At 42.3% G+C, this 26,099-nt stretch overlaps 1 protein-coding gene across 1 annotated transcript in view; it reads right to left on the reverse strand.

The window, feature by feature from the left end:
* The window catches only part of Lrpprc (leucine rich pentatricopeptide repeat containing), an 86,712-nt gene that overhangs the window by 13,141 nt on the left and 47,472 nt on the right, over nt 1-26,099 (reverse strand). The window contains exons 24-30 of the mRNA XM_021217727.2: nt 23,258-23,382; nt 22,775-22,881; nt 14,642-14,710; nt 13,830-13,920; nt 8,363-8,505; nt 8,135-8,243; nt 4,569-4,695 (exon numbers count right to left, since the gene is read on the reverse strand). Coding sequence (XP_021073386.1) covers nt 4,569-4,695; nt 8,135-8,243; nt 8,363-8,505; nt 13,830-13,920; nt 14,642-14,710; nt 22,775-22,881; nt 23,258-23,382 — 771 coding nt within the window. The remainder of the gene's footprint in view (nt 1-4,568; nt 4,696-8,134; nt 8,244-8,362; nt 8,506-13,829; nt 13,921-14,641; nt 14,711-22,774; nt 22,882-23,257; nt 23,383-26,099) is intronic.

Below are 26,099 nucleotides of genomic sequence, written 5' to 3' on the forward strand. Positions count from 1 at the left end.
CTGGTCTGTAGAGAGAATACCTAACAGGCCAGCAAGGACAACTCGGTGAGACAAAGTGTCCAAACTAAACCAAACCACCACCACCAATCCTCCCAATAAAAACGCCAATCACAACAGCCACCGGAAACCGTGAGATAGTAAATCTTGTCTTTTAACTGACAAGAATAAGCAATAAGCTTTTTGAAAACTGCATAACATCATTTAAATATTCCTCAAAGAGCTCCCTGTATGTGTTTCAAATATGAAAGTAGAGATTAGTATCAGATGGAAGAAAATTTCCTTTATTAATTCAATTGTTAGAAAATGTATTCTAATCCTGCGAAGAGATAAAAAGCATGAAGTTACTCAGAGAAACCTTTGGGATCATTTATACAACATCGAGAAATTTAATTTTGGTTCCTAATTTTTTTTAAAGATTTATTTTATTATTATATCTAAGTACACTGTAGCTGTCTTCAGACACACCAGAAGAGGGCTGTCAGATCTCATTATAGATAGTTGTGAGCTACCATGTAGTTACTGGGACTTGAACTTAGGACCTTTCGAAGAACAGTCAGTGCTTGTAACCATCTCTCCAGCCCCCTTGGTTCCTAATTTTTAGTTTTATTTTTTCATTACCAAAATGTGATAAAGGGAATGTCCTTTTTGTGCTGTTAACCACTAGCCATGGGAAATATATAATTTTACTATATTTCATTTTACACAATTTAAAGTCACACCTAGGCTGGTGGCTACTGAAGTGGGTGGCGTACAATTTCAGACTTTTGGAACTGTCAAAATAAAGAAAAAATTATGGAGAAAAAAGGGTTTACATCTTACAGCTTACCTTTAGCTGCAAATATTAATCCTTTTAAACTAAGAAAGAGTGTTTCAAGGAAACTTCCATCATTTTCAGAGCAATGAACGAACTGTGGCTTATGCTTATAAAATACACATGTAAAATATTTGTCAATGCTTCCAATTTATGTCACCTTGAATAAAAAAACCTGGTCAGCCCAGTGAAGGCAGTCAGGGACAGACTTAGCTCCATTTCTAGGCAGAAAGAAACAGGCAGGTAGTGAGCGCTGCTGTCTAGGCGCCTAAGAAAACCGCTCACTGTTCCAGACACTCAGAATCGCTGATGTCAGCATCCTGGCTAGCGAGGAGGAGGAGGAGGAGGAGGAGGAGGAGAGCAATGGAGCCCAGACATGGTCTCCATAATAAAATCAAGTAGCCTGTACACACCAAAAAATTTTGAAAAATGATTTTTACACATGTGTGTGCGTGTGTGTATGTGTGTGTGCTGGGGGCGGGTCGGGGCACATACAATATACAGAGGTCAAAGGACAACTTGCTGGAGTCTGTTCTTTGACTCAGGTTGTCAGCCTTGGCTGCCAGTGCCTTTACCCACGGAAGGAACTAACTTGCTAGCACAATCAACAAGTACTTTCTACTCTGATACTGATATAGAACTGGGAGGGGGGGGAGACAGCCAGGAATGAATCCAAAGACATTAACATAAGATACTTTCAGTAACATAATTAGTTAGATAATTCAAATAGTTCCAGTGCAGGGACTGTCCTAGAACTTGCTCTGTAGACCAAGCTGGCCTTGAACTCACAGAGATCTGCCTTCTGAATGCTAGGATTAAAGGTATGGTCCACCAACTGGACTTTTTCAAGAAAGGCTTCAAGTTACAACCCACTATAATGATGAAACACATTTTAATGGCTCAAGTTTAAAGCCTGTCCTAGGGTTTCTATTGCTGCAACAAAACTCCATGACCGAGAAGTTGGGAAGGTAAGGGTTTGTTTGGATTACACTTTCACATTACCTCTTCATTGAGGGAAGTCGGAGCAAGAACTCAAGCAGGGCAGGAACCTGGAGGCCGGAGCTGATGCAGAGGCCATGGAGGATGCTGCTTACTGGCTTGCTCACATGACTTGCTCAGCCTGCTTTCTTATAGAACACAGGACCACCAGCCCAGGTATGACCCCACCCATTATGGTCTGGGTCTGGCCCCACTAATCACTAATTGAGAAAATGCCGTACAGTTGGATCTCATGGAGGCATTTCCTCACCTGAGGCTCCTTCCTCTCTGACGATTCTAGTTTATGTCAAAAGCCAGCCGGTACCAATCCCCTGTTGATTCTCTGGGGAAAACAGCTATAGAATAATCCTTGTAGGATATCGTTGCGGTAAATCTCCAACCCAAATCTGCCCCAGCAATGAAAACACGACTCAATTAATATGAACACATGCTGTGTGCCTAGGTTGGGGAGATCTACCGCTACACTACCATCTTCCACATCTATGAGACCCCTTAGAATTTGAGGTTTCTCCAGGTCATGTGCTTCTATTTGGCTCCTCCTCCTCCTCCTTCCATTCTTCTCTCTCTCTCTCTCTCTCTCTCTCTCTCTCTCTCTCTCTCTCTCTCTCTCTCTCTCTCTCTCTCTCTCTCTCTCTCTCTCTCTCTCTCTCTCTCTCTCTCTCTCTCCCTCCCTCCCTCCCTCCCTTCTACTCCACCTTCCTTTTTATCTGCCCAATCATCAGCTCTCCTTTATTTTACAAATTAAGGTGGGAAGCAGGTTTATAGGAAATCACCTGAGTGCTGGCTCATTCCTTGTTCACAATCACACACAGGAGAACAGAATTAACATCAAATATAATTAGCCCCAGGGCTATCCACAACAGGCTATCACAGCTGGAATATAAGCACTGTGAAGTAGACAGGGAATCTTATCTGTGGAGTCTAAAAAAATCGACTGAGAAGCAGAGAGCAGCTGGAGATTGCCAGGGGAGAGAGGAACTGGAGAGATGATGGCTATGGAGTGCCAGCGAGTCAGGCACGTTCTGGAGTCCTACCCAGCAGTGCCTACAGTTGATAAAACTGCAAAGAGGGTAGGTACATCATCAGTGCAATTACACATACTCAGAAAACCCAACAATGATAGCAACGATGATGATAAAAAAGGTGGGAGGAGACTCCAGATGGTGATGGATATGTTTACGGCCTTGATGCTGGCGCTGGTTTCACTGGTATACACTTATCCCCAAAGTTAATGAGATGTATACATTAAATATGTATCTTTTAATATGTCAATCATATTGTAGAAAGGCCTCATAGAGGAAAGAAAGAATATGAGCCTGTGTTTTACAGGCTGTGGTGAAAGGAGAATAAGAGCTATGCTTCAAACCACTCAGGTCAGCTTTGTCTCAGATCAAGACCCAGGGCAGAACTCCGAAACGGCTTACAGCAGTAATACTTGAGCAAACCCATACACAGACACACTCAATGAGAATCAGTAGTCCATGGCATGATCTTTATCTACATATAGACACACTCAATGGGAATCAGTATTCCACGACACGATCTTTATCTACTTCAAGTGGCTTTGGTACTTTCCAGGCTATTTCATTTAAGAAATGGTTCATTCTGTCCCACCAAATAGTGGCACCTACAGTTTGCAACTATGCTAGTGAGGTCAGTAGCCTTCTTTGAGAGGTATGCATAGCACCGAACATCATAGGAAGCAAGGTGTCATGAAACACAAGATATGCAGTACTAGTGGCCATGAGGGAATGCTATCAAAGAGTCTGAGGCCCATGACTTATCTGTTATCTGAGTCAGAACCTTAGCAGTGGGCTCTGGGAAGATGGCTCAGTCAATGCAGGGACGGCATACACAAGCCTAATCAAGGAGTTTTTGTGTGGTAAGTGCTATGCATGAGTGTGTGTGTCTGCATATACACACAGATATGCACGTGCACAAGCATGCCTATGTAAATTCCTCAATTGCCCTCCACCTCACTTACTGAAAGCAGGGTATCTTGTTGAACTTGGAGTCCCATCAATGACAGCTCTTCCCTAGCTAGCTTGTCCAGCTTCAGTGGTTCTGGGATCTGAACTCTTTCTTCCTTGTGTTCATGCTAGCATAGCAAGGACCTGACCCACTGAATCCCCCCCACAGCCCCAGGGTGAAGAAGACCATTACACTTTACTTTGGGGAAATCTTTGGAGGATTTGTGACCAGCACTCAAGATTAAACGGTCTTTGACTTCTTACATCTTCCTTCCTAACAGTTTAAGTTCCCTACTTGTACTCCTTAACACGGAACTCTCTTCTGTTTTCTGCCTCCCTGTTACTTATTTCAGAACACCCTTGGTTATGTAAGATGGAGTTCCACAATGATTTTCTGAAAAAGTAAATTAATCCACATCCTACACCACAGAGGTTAGAGCTGACAGGACACCATTAATAAAATGTTGTAAGGCATTAATTGAAGTGTAAATAAGGTCTGAAAAAATGCGCAAGTCAGAGCACATTAAATAGGTTCAGGGTCCAAATGTGACTGTTGGTGTCAAAACACACACATGGACCAGGCATGGTGGCAAACATGCCTGTTATCCCAGTACTCGAGAGGCAGAAGACAGCTACAAGTGTGAGGCCAGCCTGGAAAACAGTGAGACCTGCTTTCAAAAACAACTCATAAAATTAAGCAACTTTTAATGTTACTTTTCTGGGCATCTGAGATATCTCAGCGAGTATTTCTTTAAAATGAGGGTTTCCACAGATGAACAGATACTCACAAATCTTTCACGTGCATTGCTTGTGTGAAGTCGTCCTTACTCAGCAGCAAGCCTATCAAGGTGCTGTAAGTTTCACTGCTAAATACGACGTTTTGCTTTTCAGCTTTAAGGAAGATATTATATGCATCTATAAGAGAGAAAAAGATAAAAAATGGAGACAATATTATTCTGAACTAGCAAAACAGTCCCAAAATATATTCCCGTCCACTGTGGCCAGTCCTCAGAGACAGGCACTGAGTACCCCAGAACGCTTCCGACCCCCAAGACAAACCACTGAGAAGAAAAGGGCTTCTTTTCCAAATTGGCTTTTATACTTGCGTTGGGCCAATAGATTATGTTCTTCCTAATAAAAATGAAAACCAGCTCTTCTAAATTCAAAAGATTGCAAAATAAATCGCAAAATATGTGTTAAAGTCCAAATAAACCAGAGGTATAATTTAGATTGAGGGGCGCAAAAGATTCACTTTCAAGCTATCTTTAATCTATAAGTGGGTGGTTACAATGGTTAACATTTCAACACAATAGCATTAAAGTGAATATAGCCTATAATTCTAAAATTAGAAGATCAAATTATTTGGCTACGACAGGACTTATACAAAAACATACAATTTTCAAATATACAGATACCTAACAAGTAAACCAGGCAACATTTGTTTGACTGATTAACAGTTTTATTTCACTCGTTCACAATAACTGTCAGTGAATGAAAGGATGTTACCAAAAGAGAAGTACCTACACTTTTCAGTCACTTACTTTTCTGAAATAAAACTGCTTGTGTATAAAGAGCCAACTGGAACTACAATCCACTCGTGTGTGTAAACACATCACAACAGAGATAAGTAAAAGCGCCCAATCTACCACAGACGGCCCTCTATGAACATAACCCAGCCGGAAAGAAAGGTGAGGCAGGCATTAAGGAGGTACACACATAATGCTATCAACCACAAGAACACACTAGAAACGTCTGAACAGACAGAAATAGTTGTGATTTTTTTGCATAACTTAGTAAGTTTGTATTATCCTCTCAATAACACTCTAGTGGCAATGTCCAAATTGCATTTAAAACTGGAAATTAAATTGGGAGGGAAAAAAAGATAAGGTATGAGAATATTTATTAGTTGTATCTTAGTTGAGATTAGGTTTGTGTGAATGAATGTAGTTGTCGTGAAAGTTAGTCAGATGTTAAACAAGCTTTCGAAAGCACAGTCCCCTGTGAGTGATCACATGACTAGCCTTGCATCAGATTTTTGTTAGTGCCAACATGAAACAGGCACTAATGAAAGGCAGAAAACCAAAAGACACTCAAGGAAGGGAGAGTTACACCGATGAGCCACTGCACTTAGCCACTGAATGTACTCTCCCTTACTCTTTCATGTATAATGCTCTGGAATCATAGCCCCAGTCCTCCTGTCTTTCTGCCTCTCTTATTCTCAGTTCACCAGTGTTTCCAACAGGCCTCCCTGCTGTCATGCCATCACCGGCCTTGGGTGTGTGACCCTCGGCACTAACGGGATGTTTCATGAGCATGACTAAGAACAACTTTCCAGCGAGGACACAGCTGAGGAACTCCCCCAGATCCACCAACTGCCTATGCCCTCTGGGATGGAGACAGGGATCTCAGGATTATCTTCCCCTGGCCAGTCATCCCTTGAATGGCAGGATCAATCCATCATAAACTTAAAAAAAAAAAACAACAAAAAAACTTAATAAAATACAATAATATTAACTAAATCATGATACAGAGGAAACCACAAAAGGACCTGGCACTCAGCACATGGTGCACATGCTCTCTTTTATACTGGGTTACAAGTTAGGATGCAGGCTGGAGAGATGGCTCAGCACTGACTGTTCTTCCAGAGGTCCTGAGTTCAAATCCTAGCAACTACATGGTGGTTCACAACCATCTATAATGAGATCTGACGCCCTCTTCTGGTGTGTCTGAAGACATCTACAGTGTACTTATATGTAATAAATAAATAAATCTTAAAAAAAAAAAATAACAACAAAACCCAAAGTTAGGATGTGATGTTCTTATTGTCCCTTTACGTCACACTGTTTGTTGCTAAATGAGGGCACAGTATCATTTGAATATTGGAAATTAATAAAACAAAAGTAGGAAATACTATTGGTTATTTCCTGATACCACGGAAGCTGCATTCACTATTATCTATCAACCTTTATGAGTACTTCTATGTTATAAATTCACTAACCACAACTATCCAACAGATTCTACTAAAAGCACTGAATTTTCAAAGCATTTATATATTTTGCTAAGTGCTTGAATCTTGAGATATACAAAAATCAATATTTAACAGGCTAAAACAACAAGCTGAATGTCTGTATAACAATCACTTAGTTAAATGTTTTCATTTAATTAAAAGCACCTTTTAAAAAGGTAGTATATAAGCTAGGCATAATGGTGCATATCTGTCATCCTGGGACTTGCCCTAACCTGGGGGAGAGTGGTTGAATCTGAGGCCAACCTGGACTACATAGTGAGGTCCTATTTAAAAAAAGAGATACCAACCAACCAACCAAGAGCATTATCATAAACTCAGCCTCTCAAATGCACAATTGTACCTAACAATTACTGCTGGGCTGTATGTCTACCTAGCAGCTGGGGCACCCAGAGCACCACCGCATGACCCAGGGGAGGCAAAACACAGTCCGGTACAAGAGGTCTGTGTGCCCAGTCTCCTGTGTGCCCAGGCACTGGTGGGAGTTGGGGACAGAGGTCCCAGGTCTGCACTTCCCCTCTGGGCATCCCCTCCAGGCATCCGAGCACCAGGATCTTGTACCAAGATTGCCTCTCACAGCACAGTGTGGTAGCTTTAAGAGTCTCCCTGATAGACCTACCACCTAAAACCCTTCAGCTCAGACTCCTCCTAAGGGAGTATGGCCAGAGGCATTGGTAATTGGCAGCATTCAGCCCAGCTCACAATGTTTACAGCCAGGGAGAGGGGATGGGGCAGCACTCCCCTATCTACATGCCTCATTAGCATGAAAAACTCTAGGTTTTTATGTTATCTGACTGACTGCCAAGGTCTGCTCAGTGGGGTGTCACGGTTGTGTTCCAGAGCAGGTAGAGGCAGGCAGGGAGTGGGCCCACTCCTGTTCTGGATTCTGAGATTATCCGGGTTAGGGCTCCCTCAGTCTTGGCAGGTCAGTTCTCCTGTTGCACAGCCCACTTGCCACAAGAGTCACTTTTGTTTTTGTTATTTGAAACAGGGTTTCTCTGTGCAGCCCTGGCTGTTCTGGAACTCACTCAGTAGACCAGGCTGGCCCTGAACACACTCTGCCTCCCAAGTGCTAGGATTAAAGGCTTGCGCCACCACAGCCCAGCAGCTAACAATCATTCTTAACATCTGACCACACGGCACTCCTTTGCTCTTGTTTTCATCCTTAAATACTTACACACATCTCAAAATTTAAGGATACTGGCTTATAAATTATAACTTTATAATCATAACTAACAAATTACTTAGTATAGTATGTTGATGAGAAGTATAAAACATGTGCATATGCCCGCATGCCTGTGCTCTTGCCGTGGCCCTGTGGATACTCACCTTTATTCTTCTTTAGTCTGCAGTCAGACAACAACGTCTTCTCAGTAACGGTGTCTCCTGCTGGGGGTGAGGATGAGCTCAGGGAAGGTCTGTCATCTCCAAACCACAGCTTTAAAACAAAATTCCTCAGTTCAACAAAAATGGTTAACCCAGCAACCTCTGCGGTTTAAAACTGAGCTAAGCCAGGTTCTGGAAAAGTCTTTTAGGCTCATGCTAATGACAAGTTACCTCTGGAACGTCGAAAGGAACTTGCTGGTTGCTGGTTTTCAAGATCTCAGCTAACAGCCGCAGTGTCCGCTCTCGAGGGATAATGTTCTCTTCTTGTATTTTGTTCCACACAGCATCCGCTCTTTGCCAGTCGTTGCTTATTTCTACAGAATGTGATCAATCAAAATCAATGGCTCTGCCAAGCAGAGCTGGTGAAGGGTTAGGATAGTTTTACTTTATGTTAAATATGCATTATTCTAAATGCTGCTGTTAGGGAGAGCAAACATTTAGTGATTGTAGCCCAGAGGTGTGGAGACTTCTCCGTATCTTTCTAATTAGGAGCCACAGAAATCTTTTCTCTGCCAAACAAACTAAACAAAAGCAAACACAGTAACAAAGTACCCAGGCAAACACAGTAACAAAGTACCCAGGCAAAGACAGGAACAAAGTACCCAGGCAAAGACAGGAACAAAGTACCCAGGCAAAGACAGTAACAAAGTACCCCAAAGCTTCTATCCAAAGCTTGGAAAACCTTGCTGCTAAAAAAGTTGTTTTTAAAGTAATTGAAAAATAGCCCAATGTGAAAATCAAACAAGGAACACACACCCTTTAGTGTTTGCAGAAATGATAAATACTTGTATACTGCCTTGTGAACACCTTTGTTTCTTTTTCTTACAAAGTAACACATTTCAAGATACTTTGACTTGGGCAGCCACAGATAACCCTGTTGATTACATCATAAGGAAGTAAGAAGTCTCTTGTAACGGGACCAGGTGGATGCTTTGGACCAATAACCTAATGACTTCTCTGTGGTGATACCCAGGGTTCACAGGGCTGTCCTACTTCAGTCTTTCTGTTTTAATTTGCAAACATGTATGCACGGGATATTTTAGAGAGATGAACAAACATCCAGGGAGCGTGAATATTTCTGTTTCTCAGCATCTAAAGGGAATGTGTCACTAACATTAGTGGGATTTCCCCAGGCTCTGCCTCTCACTACTGATATCAGTGGGACATCACTAGACTCTGTCTCTCCAAAAAGAAAACTAAGTATTCTGACAACTAATAACTACTAAAGTACAGAAAGTGAAGCATAGTCACACTGAATTAGAAATCAGCAAGAAGGGATAAAGGTAAAGGTGAAGAGGATGATTTCCCTATGCCAAACACAGGCTGCAACCCCCATTTTAAGAGTGATTTTATAAATAGTTGATAATAAAGTCAATCTAACCAATATAAACCTTACACTTATAGTCAGCTTTTAAAGCAATATTCCTTTTGAAGGTAGCGTCAAGACAGAGTTTTTCTGTGTAACAGCTCTGGCTGTCCTGGAACTCACTCTGTAGGCTGGCCTCGAACTCATAGAGATCTACCTGCTTCTGCCTCCCAAGTGCTGAGATTAAAGGTGAATGCCATCATGCCTGATCCAAAAGCAATATTCTTGTAAGTTAACTATACCTTACCTTTATTAAAATGTCCTCCTACAATGTAAAACCTAAGTATTATAAATATTTTAAAATATAAAGCTTGATCACAAAAATAATCCAAGCCCAAGAATCTTTACTGTGTGGGAGGAAACACCTGAAGCAGTTCTCATGTGGGGAGACCATCTGCACACAAGGGCAACCCAAGGACAGCTTCCAGGCTCTGAGGAGACAGAACAGAATCCTTGGACCCACTTTAAAGCCCACACAAGCACTCTAAGCAATGAAGAAAAGTTGAGCTGATGATTTACAGCTATACTCTCTATCTCTAAAGACCAAGAACCATTAGAAGGCAACTTTATCCTTGTTTAAGAGGCAATAGGCCTTAGCTGGACACTGAGCTGCCACGGACATCTTTGAGCAGGGGGTCTGAGCATGGAACACACAGTGACAGTTACACACTCAGCTGTGCACATCTTTAATCCCAGTGCCTGGAGGCAGAGGCAGGCAGATCTCTGAGTTCAAGGCCAGTGTACTGGCTGGTTTTGTGTGTCAACTTGACACAGGCTGGAGTTATCACAGAAAAAGGAGCTTCCATTGGGGAAATGCCTCCATGAGATCCAGCTGTAAGGAATTTTCTCAATTAGTGATCAAGGGGGAGGNTTGGGTTCTATAAGAGAGCAGGCTGAGCAAGCCAGGGGAAGCAAGCCAGTAAAGAATATCCCTCCATGGCCTCTGCATCAGCTCCTGCTTCCTGACCTGCCTGAGTTCCAGTTCTGACTTCCTTTGGTGACGAACAGCAATGTGAAAAGTGTAAGCTTAATAAACCCTTTCCTCCCCAACTTGCTTCTTGGTCATGATGTTTGTGCAGGAATAGAAACCCTGACTAAGACAGCCAGCTTGGTCTACAGAGTGAGTTCCAGGACAGCCAGGGCTACACACAAAGACTCTGTCTCAAAAACAACAACAACAACAACAACAACAAAAACCCAACACAATAACGAAACAAAAAATGGGAGGAGGTTGTAGGGGTGCTTGAGAGATGCCCGACTGACACCACTTGCTGTTCTTCTAGAACTTTCTGAGAATAGACAAAGTCGTGGGGCCACATTCCTGGGGACCTGGGTGTTTCTGAGGCACCAAACTAGGAAATGAAGAACTCTAGTCCTGGGTTTTAGCTCTAAGGCCAACAACTGTACCAGTACTGCTGACAGAAAGAACCAAGCCACCTCCAACCCCCCTTTCCCTGCAGTTCTGTTATCTAAGTTCCACGCCCTTATCAAATGAAGGCCTCAGGTCTAGGGCAGGAATCATATGCCATCAGCCTGAACCCTGGGTACGTCAGATGGCACAGGAGGAGGCTCCTGCTGGCCAAGACTGGATAATTTGAGTATTGAAAATAACTAAAACAAAACAGTTTTTTTAAAACCTATAAATTTATTAAGAAAAAAAATCATTAATTTTGGAGGTTTCAAGGACACCAAAACCTTACTAATTGTTTCATATCATTAGCTTAAAAAGAAAACAAACAAACAAAAAAAAACCCTAAAAAGCCACAAACTGTAGGATACTCAATGTAGAATTCAAACAATCAAACCAAATGCAGCTGAAACATTAAGTGAACGGGGATTTCCAAAATGGACAGCTGCCTGTGCATGGAACACATGGTAACAGTTTCACACTCAGACAGCAAACTACTATGCTGTGTGAATTCTTAGTGCCTAGAATATACCCACTTTACTTGTGTAATAATTGAAGAGAGAAAGGCCACACAGCATGGAATACGCCTATATGCACTGGACACAAAACCTATAAATAACTTGAAGTAGGATAAAATATCAGGGCTGTAAAACTAAAAAGGCTACCATGAGGCGTTTCTAATGCAAAATAACAAGTCAAAGGTGGCTGTGCTTTAGCACCAATGATAAATGCATGTCTGCTTTTATATATGAAAGCAGCCGAGCGGGGCTTGGAGGTGCAAGTCCCTGATCCCAATGCTCAAGAGCTGTCTAAGGTGACTCTGGAGTTCCAGGGAAGCCAAGGTTTGAGACTGAGACTTGTCTGAATACAGTAGGAAAAGAGAAGAAAAACACCACATACAAACAAGTATCTTTAAAGTCAAAAGTGTCAGATTTGGTGCCAATAATGACATTAAGGAAGCTTGCACTGAAACGTGTTCCAAAAGAGAGAGTCATTATCACATTTATTCACTGTGTGATGATGTGAAGCCACCATAACAAAACACACGGAGACTGAGCCATCTCTAACTATAAAAGCAAAGGGGGGAACCAACTTCACCGGCTACACACTGTCACAAGAACGGGTACATGTATCAGCTGCATAAACAGACCTCAGCATCATTTGCCTGTAACTATGGTCCTGAGTTCAAATCCCAGCAACCACATGGTGGCTCACAACCACCCGTAATGAGATCTGACGCCCTCGCCCTTTTCTGGCGTGTTTGAAGACAGATACAGTGTACTTATGTATAATAATAAATAAATCTTTGGGCCAGAATGAGCAGGGACTGAGTGAGCAGAGCTGACACGAGCAAGCAGGGCTCACCATAGAGAGAAGAGGTCCTAAAAACTCAATTCCCAACAATCACATAAGGACTCGAAAACATCTGTACAGCTACAGTATGGCTGTACATACATACATTAAAAAAAAGAAAAAAACAAAAAAAACAATGAAATTCCCACCACTCTACTCTTCCACTGTAAGACAAATACCAGAAAGTCAGTCAAGTGGAAATTAAGGGTATGAACCAAAATTTGGTATATTCACAAAAACAGGACCAGTAAAATAAATTCTAAGATAGCCAACCAGTTTACTAGTATAGATGATTAAAATGGAGAAAAACATTGTAATATGTACTTGAATAAAAAGTGTAATATGCTCATATTAAACGGTAGGTTTTACACAGGTGCACATGCTCCTATAAGATCCACCTGTGATTATGTTGTAATTAGCCACTCTAGGAGGGACCAAGGGAGCTACTTCAGGATTTACAGAAAACAGAAGAGAAAAGAAATAGTTTCTCAAAAGATCCTCCTAAGAATTGTGGCTTTGAGTTCTTTCTGAGTTGGCTTAAAAGATTTAGAAAACATTTTTGTGTGTGTTAAATATGAGTGAAGGTTGGCTTTACAGACAGAAAAGAACCACACACAAAACCAACCAACCAACCAAAGAAAACAAACCTCAGAGCAGGCAGCTCAAACCCTCGTCCTAACGGTTAAAGAGAAGGACGACCTCACACACCAGGCCCACAGCCTGCCGTCCTCCTCTCCGTGTCTGTGTGCATGAGTGTATGCACGTTTGTGTGTGCGTGCTCTCGAGTGTGTGTATGTGTGTGCATGTGAGGGTGTACTCTCGAGTGTGAGGGATTCAGTTGATTTGGTACCATGGACCATCAGTCTGAGTAACTTCAGGCCTAGCGCAGAACACAGGTGAACCAATGGCTTCCTACACGGTTCATGAAACCCTAAAGAGAAGTAGAATCGCTTTGTGAACTGATTGGGCTCTCATTCATGACACCGCTTAACCCCGAGCAGTACTTAGCTTTCCACATGTGACTGTTAGAATGTCCTCATTTTCAAGAATTAAAATCTATCAAAAAGGCATCTTGCTTTTCCTACAGACTTTGCAATCCCAGTGTCTGCCCCATCCCTTGCTCACACATGCATGATGTGTCAGGGTGCACAGAGGTCTCAGGCCTGGTAGGCACGGATGAGTACTGCAGATCTTTCACACATGGTGTCACGTGCAGGTGTGGGCAACAGGAGAAAGGCAAAAAAATGACTGAGCAGAGGCTGGTTCACCTCTCATTATTGCAGTAAGGAGGACAGCTTTGTGGCCATCACACAGCAGCATCTCATGACAAAACTGAACACTCCGCAGGATGGCTCGGCTACCCTTCCCTCAGCCAGCCTTCCCTCTGGCCTCTGTGAAAGACTCACATCTGACAATCCCTAGACTTCTTCCAAGCCCAACATTCCTTCCCCACTGTGGCCCGCTGTGGCCTCTGCAGAGCGGAGCGCACACAGGCGAAGCACGTCACTTACTGTATAGCTTCAGTAAGCTGTAGTACATCTGGTCTCTGTCGCACTCAAACAGCTTCTCAGTCAGCTCTACCAACTTTTCAAGAGTTTCAGCCTTAAAAAGATTAACAGATTGGTTACACCGTGTAAGAAGTGTATTTTAGTTACACAAGCAGCAGAATGACCCGCTGAGTGAGCGTCGCCAGAGGATGGGTTAACTTTACCAAGAGAGTCAGGGTCAGGCACAGCAGCAGGGTGTGCCTACTTAATCTACAGAGCTGCACACGGACAAGTAGTTAGAACAACAGATCATTATGCTGTGAATATTTTACCACAGTAACAGGAGTTTACAGAACAAAGCACCCACAGCCTGAGAAGACTCTTTAAAGAGCACCGTGGAGAGATTCTGTGGAGACAGAATCTGAGGCAGAACAGCCAAGAGCATGCAGGAGAGGCAACCTTGTCCCTGGCCTTTGCCTCTGTGCACTGAGAATGACTGATGGAGAGAGCCGAGAGAAAGCCCCTTCCTCACACCATCCGCCGGCTCACTGTCCACACAACACGCGCATGGCCGCTCACTGTCCACACAACATGCACATGGCCAGCTTGCTCACACTAGTAGAGGAAGGGCAGGCGAAAACTTCCAGGGCCCAGACCAGCACTCTTAGGACTTCTAATGTCCTTTGGGGCCATAAAGCAGGCTGGCACGTATTTGGAGAAGCACTGAGGGAACATGGTGTCCACAAGGGCCGCTTGTTAACTCCCCAAATGCTTACAATACTCACTCACATGTCCTAAGTGTTAGGTGCTTCAGACATCACAAGTCAAATACCAACCTGATTACTGGCAATGCATCTATCACAAAACCACTGGAGTCTTGCAGGCCGAGCTCGAATACCTGGAGTCTGTAAGACAGAACCACCACACAACAGGTAAGACTCAGCTCAGTTCTCCCTTGAAGGCAGTGTATTCCCTCTAATGAATTCACGGCCACACACATGTGCTACAAAACAAAACAACAAAAAACAAAAAATAAAAATAAAAACCAACAACAAAAAGCCAACTAACCCAAAAGCCCTGATAGCGTGACCTCAGTTACCACAGGCATTTAAGGAGCGAGCCCCAAGCCCCCAGCAGAACCACAGTCACCACTTACACAGAGGACTGCTGATTCCAACTGCTGCTTCCTAGCTCAACAGTCATTCGATAAGCTTTTTGCTTTATGGTCTTTTGGTTTTTTTGTGTTAGTATTTGGAATTAAACACAGTGCCTTACATGTCATGTCAAAAAAATCTTTAAATAGTAAAATGAATGAATTTTATTTAGTTCAGGAAGAATAACTAAATCAACCCTAGAATATGTAAAGATAAACTCATACCTGCACATGCATGCTCATCCCACAACACATGATCAAGTGCCCTGCCTTCTACCCATTCACTACAACATCCCAACAGGCTCAGTAGATACGACTCATTAACTTGCCAAGTAGAATCATAAACAAATCTTAATCTTAATAAAAACCAGCAGCTTTCAATTTTAGAAGAAACATACTTTGATAAAAGTATTCTACCTAAATTAATGAGGCTCAATTGAAGGGGAAAAAAGTAATTTACCAATCACTGTATGTGTTGCCTAGTATCTAAAATTAGTTAAAAACTTAACATTAGTTTAGTCTTGATTTATTTTAATAGTTGAGATGCATGTTAGTTATATAGTCAATCAGAAATTCTACAGGTTTAGTCAATAACTCTGGCTTCAAACATGTTTCACACTAGGGTACATGTTGGATACTGGAATAAAAGACAAACCATTTCAACATAATTCCAAGGATTTGTACCTGTTATGATAGCTTTTGCATCATCTGTAAGAGGTTTCACCATGGAACACTACACTTCAATCACAGCATCATGATAAGACAAGTACATACTCATTTGCCCTGGCTGCAGGCCAAATTAGAGGATGTCCCCGGCCTGCTCGCCACTGCTGCTCATGAGGCCAGGTGTCCCCAGAGTGCCAGGGCTTAGTTATAAGCTCCAGGAATTCTGGTATTTTCAGAGATGGAGTATTGCTATGTTGCCCCGGTTGACCTCCAACGCCCAGGCTCAATCGGTCCTCCTACCTCAGCTGTACCATACAGTAGCTGGACTACAGGAGTCCTCCACTACACTCTGTGCCCCAGTAAGTCTAGTTAAAAACAAACACACTACACAATGTTAATGAGGAGAGTATCACCTTGTAGCTTGGGTAGCAAGACAGAAAACTGTAGAGTTTTAATTGTGAGCACTCATTTTAAACCATGCAAGTATCTATATTCTGGGGTATAAAATCAAATGCAGAGTAAATTGATCTTATCTTAAAATACACTAGATGTTAACCTCTACATCTAGACTATATCCAAGGATTCCCTCATATCTACCTTGCCACATACATCACAGTGAGTATGAAATCAACATCAATGTACATAGAGAGCCCTTGAAAAAAAAAAATAATCCTCTTTAGAACATGGCAAAATCCAAGAGCTACATTCACTTACAACTTCCAATGTTATTACAGATCCAAATCCGTAAGATCTGAACAGCACAACTCCACAATAACTCTTCCTGTTTGGGGCTGATTAATCCCTGTTGCTGGCAGGACAGCTGACTTATACACTAGATCTCCCCTATGTTTCATTTTGAAATTGAGAACTGTTTTCATATATAAATCTCAGTCATCAAAAGAACATCTAGGTCAGATTAACTAAATCTCCTAGGCTGCTGGAACAGCAGTGCTTCTGGCTTACCTCTGAGCATCTTACTGAATTTTAAACACTGCAGTTGAAAGCAGCAATAAAAAAGGCAACAGAAACACATCAAAGGCCAGCTAATGCACATCAAAATAACAAGGTAACTTCTAGTTCTTTCTCATTTTCCTTACATATAATTTATTTAATGGACAGAAAGGCTAAATAGTTAGTCTGACAGAATGACTGCCCAAGTTACTGCATTGCAGAGCACAGCTTTCTGCAGTTCTAATGCAATACTCAGATCAAGTGCATAGGCAGAAAGTTAAAATATTTTCATTACTCAATAACTTCATTCCCTAACTTTATGGGCTCAATAAACATCTATGTATAAAGATAAATATAAAATGATTTTCAAGTGAAAGGACATGAAAATGTCTCTACTGTGTTCCATCCTTTACTTCGTAGAAACTTAAATTTGACTCAAACAGTAAATTTTTACTTTCTTGCCGGAAAACAAACAAACCCCAATGTCAATAAAACACACTCCATTAGCTAGTGTAATAGAAAGAAAAACTAAGTGCACCAGGTTCTCCTAGAAGCCACTTCGCCTATGTGTGCCTCCAGCTATACTAGACACAGGAGGACAGCGGCACCATAGCACTCAGTCTTTCAGCATTGGTCCCTTTCTCTAGAACCTTAAGATATGCATTTAAAGATCAAGATATAAAAGAGCAAAATGCTGCTGAGCGAGTCAAATGAACAGTCTATTATCAACAGCAGTGGTCCTTTTCACAGGGGTTAATGAAGTCAACCCTGAAGGTAACTCCCAGCTACATGTCAGGGAGCCAGACACACATCTGCGAGTCAGACACACCACCACCTTAGCACAGTGCACACAGAATTGAACTCTGACCTTAATGAGGAAGGCAAGGGGATAGATACAATTTTATCTTTGTCAAGTAGACAACAAACAGTAACAAGAACGGCACTAGCCTCCTAAGTTCTAGTGTTAACCTTGACACCATCAAAATGAGAGTCTGTCTGCCCCTGCCAGGGTAGTACAGTGACCTCAAAGAGGGGAAACAAAGTAAGAGAAGGCTGCTTTGATAATTTGGTGATACGTGGTGTCTAGAGAGCATGGAGATGGGGCCATATTGAACATGCCCCAGGAAATGGGGACTGTCCTGATTGCAGACGTCATGGCTGCCAGGCCCCGACTCTATAGCCTACATTCTGAACCTCAACTTCTTTGCCCTGTTTCTCAGAGTTGTTTGTGAGGCTCATGTGAAGATGTACCTGACCGTCACTTAAGCATGAGTCCCAGCTATAGTCACACTGTCTAGCTGGTGACACAGGTCTGAATCTCAGGGAAAGAGGTTAGAGTTAAGTTGAATGCTCATCTGTGACCAGAGCTTTGCAGCCTTGACCCATGATCAAGCAGTGAGTGACAACTGACCACTAGGGGCTCGGGATGAAGTGAAATGGCAGGCTTCTTACAGAAACCCTAAAGAGCTAGGTAAAATTTCATACTATTAGTTAGCCTTCCCCGCTTCTACATGTCATCTCTCCCTGAATTTAGTCTACAGTCTTGAAATAAAGTGGATCACACAAAACACATTTTATTTTATGCTCTGTAATTATAACTGTATTAGAAGGTAAATGAAGTACTCAAACTCTAAAGGAACGAAGTAACATTTGACCATAATTTCTAAACAGGAATTCTAGGCTAAAACTTGGGAGACCTGGTTCCTACTCAAATCTCTAGCATATTGAGCCAGAAAGGGGGTGGGGGGGTTCATCTACATGGACAAATCTGTCTTGATTAACTCACTACCAAAAAACCACCTAAAGAAAATGGTCCAAAAACCAAAGATGGATGTGTGGATGTGAAGACATGAACGAAGGTGACGACTCAAGTCAGAGTGGAAATGCTTCTCGAGGGAGAAATAAATCAAATGTCTTTCATCTAAACAATGGAACAGTGTGATCATTAAAATTCTTAGAGAAGCCTCTAATGAATTTTATGCAGGGAAATGAGCTAGTGATTCCAGCGAAGTACTAAGTAAGACACATGAGCCCATTAATTCCAGTTATATACAAATGAAATATAAAGCCATTGAATTAGAAGTACAGAAGGGTCACAAAAATGGCTAGGTGAGAGTCTTTACAGTTGACATATTTTAACATAAGACCTGTAATTTATACTTGGTTCTGTATTTGAGGGTTGGGGTGGGGTGGGGGAGGGTGGGGTTGGGAGTATGACTGAACGTAGGAGCAAGGTGTAGAATACACATCATAGCCTTTGCCTTCCTGATAGAACCAAGGAAGTGGCAACATGTTCTCAGTGGTGCAGTTCATTCCAGAACGTGCCATATGCTGGAAGTGGAGTCTGCAGAGAATACGTCGCTAAGGGGGATAGAAGTCCAGCACAGGGAAGGACACTGAGCAGGTGCTGACAGAAGCATGGACATCCAAGGCTGGTATCACACTGCTTGTGTTGTTCAGGAACTATTCTATGAGGCACAACCCAGAGGGAGCACTGTCCTTCCTCAGGGTCTTTATGCTGTCGACCTCCGTGGCCTGAATTGCTTTATGTTGTCAGTTCCCAATCCATCTTTTACTTCTCCCCTAGACACCAATTCCCTAGGAAGACCCACTCTGAAATAGCCCTTTTCCACAGAACTGTTCCTGATAGCAATATATTTTTAAAGGCCTATCTCACTGATGAGACCATAAGACATGATCATTATTTGTTAAGGAAAGAGAGAAACTGGTCAAGATGAGAAGTGCTTAGATGCTATCATCTAGCAAGAAGTTTCAAATGACAGCCAAGGCATGTCTACCACTCACGGGCGGATATATAGATATGTATGTATGTATGTATGGGCAGATATATATAATCTTGAGTAAGCCTCTGTTAATTCTCATGACCTTCTGTGTCATTACTCGAGTATTATCAAGAAAAAAGCCCTATGCCCAGGATCTTGAGATCCTCATTAATCTCACTGTCTCAGCTGCCCCGCCCCCATAACCTACCCAGAATCCTTTTGTGTACATCCAGAATCTATTAGCCCCATCTCCTTCTTATTCTAGCCCCAAGGGTTTCTAACATCTGGAATCAATTTTCCCTGCCCGAGAGTCCTTTGGGAGAGCTTCTTTCTTTAAGTACCCTCTATCTGCACCCTAAGCTCACCCATGCTTAAACAGCGCCATTTGTTCCACGCCGTAGGGTGAGGCATGGCTCTCCTACACGCTCAGACCTCGCCATCCCTCAAGTCAGTGAAGACTTTCCTGCTGTAGACAGGAACATGTCTCTCTCTCATAGATCTGTCCAAGGAGCCTCACTGCAGCTCCTAAGACTCTTCCTACTCCACTCTTTCTCATTCTTTTTCCCTTCGGGGGGGGGGGGGGAACAATTTTCAAAAACCTCTCACTGTAAAAATTTAGAAAATATCTAAAATATGTTAACAACCACCTCTAGTTCACCTTCCTAACCTGTGTATAGAAATACAAGTCTATGTTAAAAGACCACATAGCACATGGCATGTGTGTACACACCAGACACTTTACAAACAAAACGGTATATTATTCATAAATTCAATCTTGCTTATATCTTTTGTTGTTTTAACTTTAGTAACAAAGTATTACAAATTCCATAACTTAACCTCCATTAGCCACAAAACAATTAATAAAAACAAAGACCTGTCCCACAGTCTTGTCAATGGGATAGAACTTTAAAGACATTCTCACTTACTACAACCCCAATCTCTTCTTGTTGCTGCCATTACAGTGGTTCTGCAGTTATTTTTAATTTTTCTGTGCATGCACACGTGTGTGTAAGTGTGCATGCCTAGGCTTGTATGTGTGGAGGCCAGAGGCTGACTCCAGATGTCTCCTCATTTTCTAAAACCATGTCTCTCTCTGAACCTGGAAGTCACTGATTAGCTAGAGTGGCTGCTCCTGCGCTCTCAGTCTTCTACCTACAGAGTCACAGGCAGGTGGAACAGGCTTTTACACGGGTGCTGGGGATATGAACTCAGAGCTTCACGTCTGCAGGGAAAGCACTGTATCCACAGAGCCATCTCCTCACCCTACACAGAATTCTTTCATCCACTGAACAACTCTATACACCTGCCCTGACCCGGGCGGGCACAGCTCTAAAGTACTAAACGCTAGCCTTCTCCTGCCATTCATGTGACATTCGTGTACCTCACATGAAGCCTCACACTGAAATCATGTAGAATAAAGAAGACACACAATCCCTACCTTTGAGGGGCAGAGAGAATTACAATTACTGCTCACTCACCATAATCCAGGAAACACGCAAGCTGCTTTGCACACATTATGTGATTGAGTCTTAGAGACAGATATTACATTCCCTCTTACAGACAAAACAGCTTAGCAAAGTTTAATAGATGCCAAAAGGAAACTGACTCGCATGCCTCTGGCAGAGTTCTGCTTACCCTACAGAGAGGGTACAGATGTCCTCAGTCAGTGGCCCACAGACACTGTGCCATAGCCAGAGCAGGAGACAGTGTTCCCTTTAGAGCTGCTGAACCACTTTCTAGACAAGAGAGATGAACTGAGTTTTACAAGCACCATCTAAGATACTGACAGCTATGGAGACAGAAAAAGAGTTCTGAATTTCACAATCTCCTGTGGGGCCGGGGAGCAGGCTTAGAGCAAGAGTGGGCAGGGCATGTCCAAAGCCCTGAAATCTCATAGCGAGATCGATGGAGTAGGACTGATACCCACACAACCGTAGTCTGCATGTCCTAGGGCACCCTGCCCTTTGCCCCTACCTTTGCCCCACTGGATAAAGGTAGGTTAAACTTCACTTCCCCTTATAAGGTCATGACCAGCAGCATCTAGAATTCCTCCTCATGCAAATAAGGTATGCCCTGGCACTGGCCAATGATATACACTCACCCTAATAGACCCTAGTAACTCTCACAAAGGGTTAAATAGCCTTTCGTGCCCCCCCTTCCCCATTAAAATGAACTGTCTTACTGAAGCTGCCTCCCAGAGGGTCTGTTCTCACTCTGCTCAATGAGCCTGAGGCCTCTCAGGCCCCTGGCTCTCCTGCTCCGCTTCCCCATTCAGGATCCACCAGTGGCAATCAAGCCTCTGTGGGCAGGAAGAGTACTACTGCAATTGTTCTACATTGTTCTCTTCTTTAAAAACATTTCAAGATGTAAGCCAGGCATGGAGGGCCATGCCTTTAATCCCAGCACTTGGGGGGTGAAGGCAGACGGTCTCTAAGTTCCAGGAGCTAGAGCTACACAGGGAGACACTGCCTGGAAACAAAACAAAACAAAACAAAAAAACAAACAAAAAACAAAAAAGAAAATTGAAGATACAGGAATGATGTTCTGGGTCCCGAGTCTACACCCTCAGTTCCACAACCAGGAACTGAAGTTTCTGTTTATATACAAACAAGGAGGCCAAGCGCCAACCTGGAAGCCCAGCTGTTCTTAGAGAGGCAGCAGCGAAGGGTGACTGGAGCCACACGGTTCCTGAGTTGTTCAAGTTTCAACGACACGGCGCCATTCCCGCTGCAGAGTGTCCTCTTATAGACACGGGACTGCTTGATAATGAAATTAGCCATCATGTGGACAGACTTCACATTAGCCTTTAACTTAGGAATTCCAGTAAGAGACACTTCAGTAAAGCCTAGATAAAATATACTAATCCTAAAGAGGCCAGGTTTGTCACCTATTTCCTATAAGCTGCTTACCATGGCAGGGACAAAAAAAAAGAAAAAGAAAAAAAAAAGAAAGACAATTTAAATGAAATACCAAAGCACTACAGACAGTACTTGTTTAGTTGATTAACTTGTAGACAAGCATTACTAATAAATCTGAGCCTGGTCTGCAGTAAATTGAATTTTACTGCTTTTAAGAACAAAGAACTCTTTTGCAAAGAGGATTAGCAACTTTACACCCAGGAATACCAGTTTAATTTAATTGTTTTACAATTCAAGATTTAATATGCAAATATCATTTTGATTTATAACAGTGAATTTAGCAAAGTGAGGAAACAAATTCAATATATAACCAGACTGCCTTTTCTGAACTGTAATTATATTCAATAAAGCTGGCCGAGCCAGCTTCCTATTATTATTGGGACTGAATTCGATTAACATGAATCACAACCAGGATAATTAAAGGTTAATTTTTTAAAATGTATTCTAATTAAGAGTCTAAATAGCTGTACATCAGAATAGCAAAGTTAAAAATCATACCTCAATGATCTTCTTGGCCTCTTTGTAATTCCCTGTCTGCAGGAAAGCAAAGAAGAGGTCGTAGAGCATCGTCATCTCGCCTTGTTCTTGGCTCACAAAGTCCATTGCTGGACAGCAGCGAAGGAAACACAGACCACAGGAAAACGAAAGACAGTAAGAATCACGCAATTTAGACAGGTAAAAAAGAACAAACACGGAGGCTAGTAGATTGTCGTTTTGTCTAATTTACAGAGTTCTTTATCTGCTAGCACATACTGATGGCATTACATACTTAAGAGAACCATGAAGGTAAATTATGTATTCATACAGGCACATCACCAACAAGACACCGAAAACCAGAGGTTTCTTCAATACTTAGAATGACTTCCTTTCAGAAGTGTAACAGTTTCTCTGGAGGTGTTTTTCTAGTCTTAAACTTTCCTTTCACATCTCAACATTCAAATTAAAGATGCAAGAAGGAAAAGATATTTGACAGTCACTAACCTTTCTGGATTAAATCAGTCTCGCCTTTCTCTATTAGCTTGCATAAGACATCATGAATCCTGGGTAATATTTTATATTTTTCATGGCAGGCAATGCTGGCTTCAAGAGCAGCAGGTAAGTCATCCCTTGGAAAATAAATTGACAATGAAGAAAAAAATGTATCAAATTCAGTTTAGGCTCTCAGAAACAACAGAGCAAAGAGCCTGTCGGCACCTGAACTTCCTAAGGTATAAAACCCCTATTTCCAAGTAGACAACCCAGAACAAGCCTTTTCTGTCATACCTGTTCAGTAACAGTTCACCACTTTCCCTGCTTGGTCTTCTATTACTCTGCCTCCGAAATAGTGTTTGGATGGGGGAGGAAGGTTGAAAAAAAGAAAGCGTTCTCAAACCCTTGGTATTAGACTGCTAGTTCTAAAAGCAAGGACTATAGCTGTCCCATTTCCTTCCCTATTACTTAGGGACCTTGGTGACTGTACAGTTTCAGACTGGAAGCTCTCAGGCATGTGCAAGCACTTAGCAATGCTAGCGTAGTATTTTGACCCACAGCCTTCCCTGGAGAGTAGGACAAAGTCCTGGGCTTCAAATATACAAAACAGTGCCTCCTTAAACTATGGGATTCTCACCCTGCAGGGGGCTATACCGGTCCAACACTGGGACTTTAGAAGGTAAACTTGAAAAACTGCTTCATTTTAAGTCATGGTACCTTTATATGTATAGTAATTAATAAGTCAGAGTTTTTTTAAGAGTATTGAAAGATATTTTTGTGGGTCTTTTTTTTTTAAAGATTTATTTATTATTATATATAAGTACACTGTAGTTGCCTTCAGATACCCCAGAAGTGGGTGTGAGATCTCATTATGGATGGTTGTGGACCACCATGTGGTTGCTGGGATTTGAACTCAGGACCTTCGGAAGAACAGTCAGTGCTCTTAACCGCTGAGCCACTTCTCTAGCCCCGTGGGTCTTTCAAAAGTACTTTTTTTTTTCTTTGAAAGGACAAGTGACGGTGTGAAGAAGAGCCCCAGAACAACCATAGAGACATCAGATACAATTCTCATAGTTGGGCCTCTTCATTTTCTTTCTTTCTTTTTTTTTAAAAAGAAGAGCCAATGGGGCCTCTAGAGTCCCGGCTGTGCCTGAAGAACAGAGTAAGCATACGGCAGCACCAGAGGTATGTTCCAGGGCCTCCTGTTCTCAGCCCCGAAGCACCAGAGGTGTGGTCCAGGGACTCCTGTTCTCAGCCCAGGCACTTCACTACACAGATACTGGGAAATCACCAGTGCCTATAGGGCAGTTATTTGTTATAAGAGACTTCACATTAAAATCAAGAAGAGAGCAGGGTGTGGTGGTGCATGCCTTTAATCCCAGTACTCGGGAGGCAGAGGCAGGCGGATTTCTGAGTTCGAGACCAGCCTGGTCTACAAAGTGAGATCCAGGACAGCCAGGGCTAAACAGAGAAACCCTGTCTTGAAAAACCAAACAAGAAGAAAGAGAGAGAGAGAGAGAGAGAGAGAGAGAGAGAGAGAGAGAGAGAGAGAGAGAGAGNAATAAGAAAATGTGTCACTCAAAGTTGTAGGAGAGCGAGAGAGCGAGAGAGCGAGAGGGAGAGAGAGAGAGAGAGAGAGAGAGAGAGAGAGAGAGAGAGAGAGAGAGAACCCGGGCGGGGCGGGGTTGGAGCAAGGGCACAGCAGTTAAAGGGTAGTCACTTTACTTCCCAGCACCCACATGGCAGCTCACAGCTGTCAGAACTCTAGTTCCAGGGGATTGACGCCTCCACACAGACATATACACAGACAAAACACCAATACACATAAAATAAAAATAAAGAAATCATTAAAAATAATATTTTTTTTTAAAAAGAGAGAGGATGAAATATCTTTTTAAAGCACAGTTCAAGATATAGACAAAAAGTAAAGTTCATGACACCCAGCGACACGCCTCTGGACAGTGCACCCTCTCACATACAGCAACGGTTCTCACAGAAGAAATAAGACCTTTTATAATTTACTGCTAAAGCCTTACATTTTGTCCACCACGCAAATGTTCTGTTGCCCTGGATTAGATTATTATTTTATGTAGAATAACCATTTTTAACTATAGGAAAGAGAGTACACAGACGTGCTCACTGGGAGACGCTGACACATTGAGAGACAAGCCCACGGTGAAGGGAAGTCTGCCTAGAGCGCCCAGCCCTGTTTACAGTGCATCTTCTGGCACCCCACTGAGTCATTTGAATTTTTGTCATTTGGGGTGAAGACTAAATTGCAGGTTAATTTCAAAACCGAAAGTAGATGCTGCAGGCTAGATTACTGTCATATGAAGGAGATGCTATAGGAGCTCCTCATCTGCTATAAAGCTTCCTATAATCAGTATTTTCCTCTGGTTCAGATACAGGCTCAGTTATTGCCTTTCTACCATTCCCCTTCACAGAAAACTAGGAACACATCTGTAAGAGAAAAACTAAGAACCATTTTTTTTTGAATGGCAAAATCTGCTTTTTCAGATTGACTCTCAAACTAGAACAGTACTGTCTCAACTGTATTTCCCCTACATTAGGTCAAAACTATCAATAAATGAATGAATAATTGTTCTGTCAATCAAAGCGACGTGTTAATAGTCCTTAGTCTCCAAATATATGCTTCTAACGATTATACATGCTCCAAACAACAGAAAAGACGAGACCAGAAAAATGAGATTAAGTCATATATGTTAGTAACTTTAGACACCAATGTTATCACCCTTAGGCTGCTGACAGAATAAATTTAATCTACAAAACACTCCCTACAAATTGGACTGAAGACAGAAATAAAGTACATGGAGGTTGGTTGCTTCCTCGTTGT

This window comes from Mus pahari, chromosome 18 (assembly GCF_900095145.1).
Source record: "Mus pahari chromosome 18, PAHARI_EIJ_v1.1, whole genome shotgun sequence".
Taxonomy (NCBI): Eukaryota; Metazoa; Chordata; class Mammalia; order Rodentia; family Muridae; genus Mus; species Mus pahari.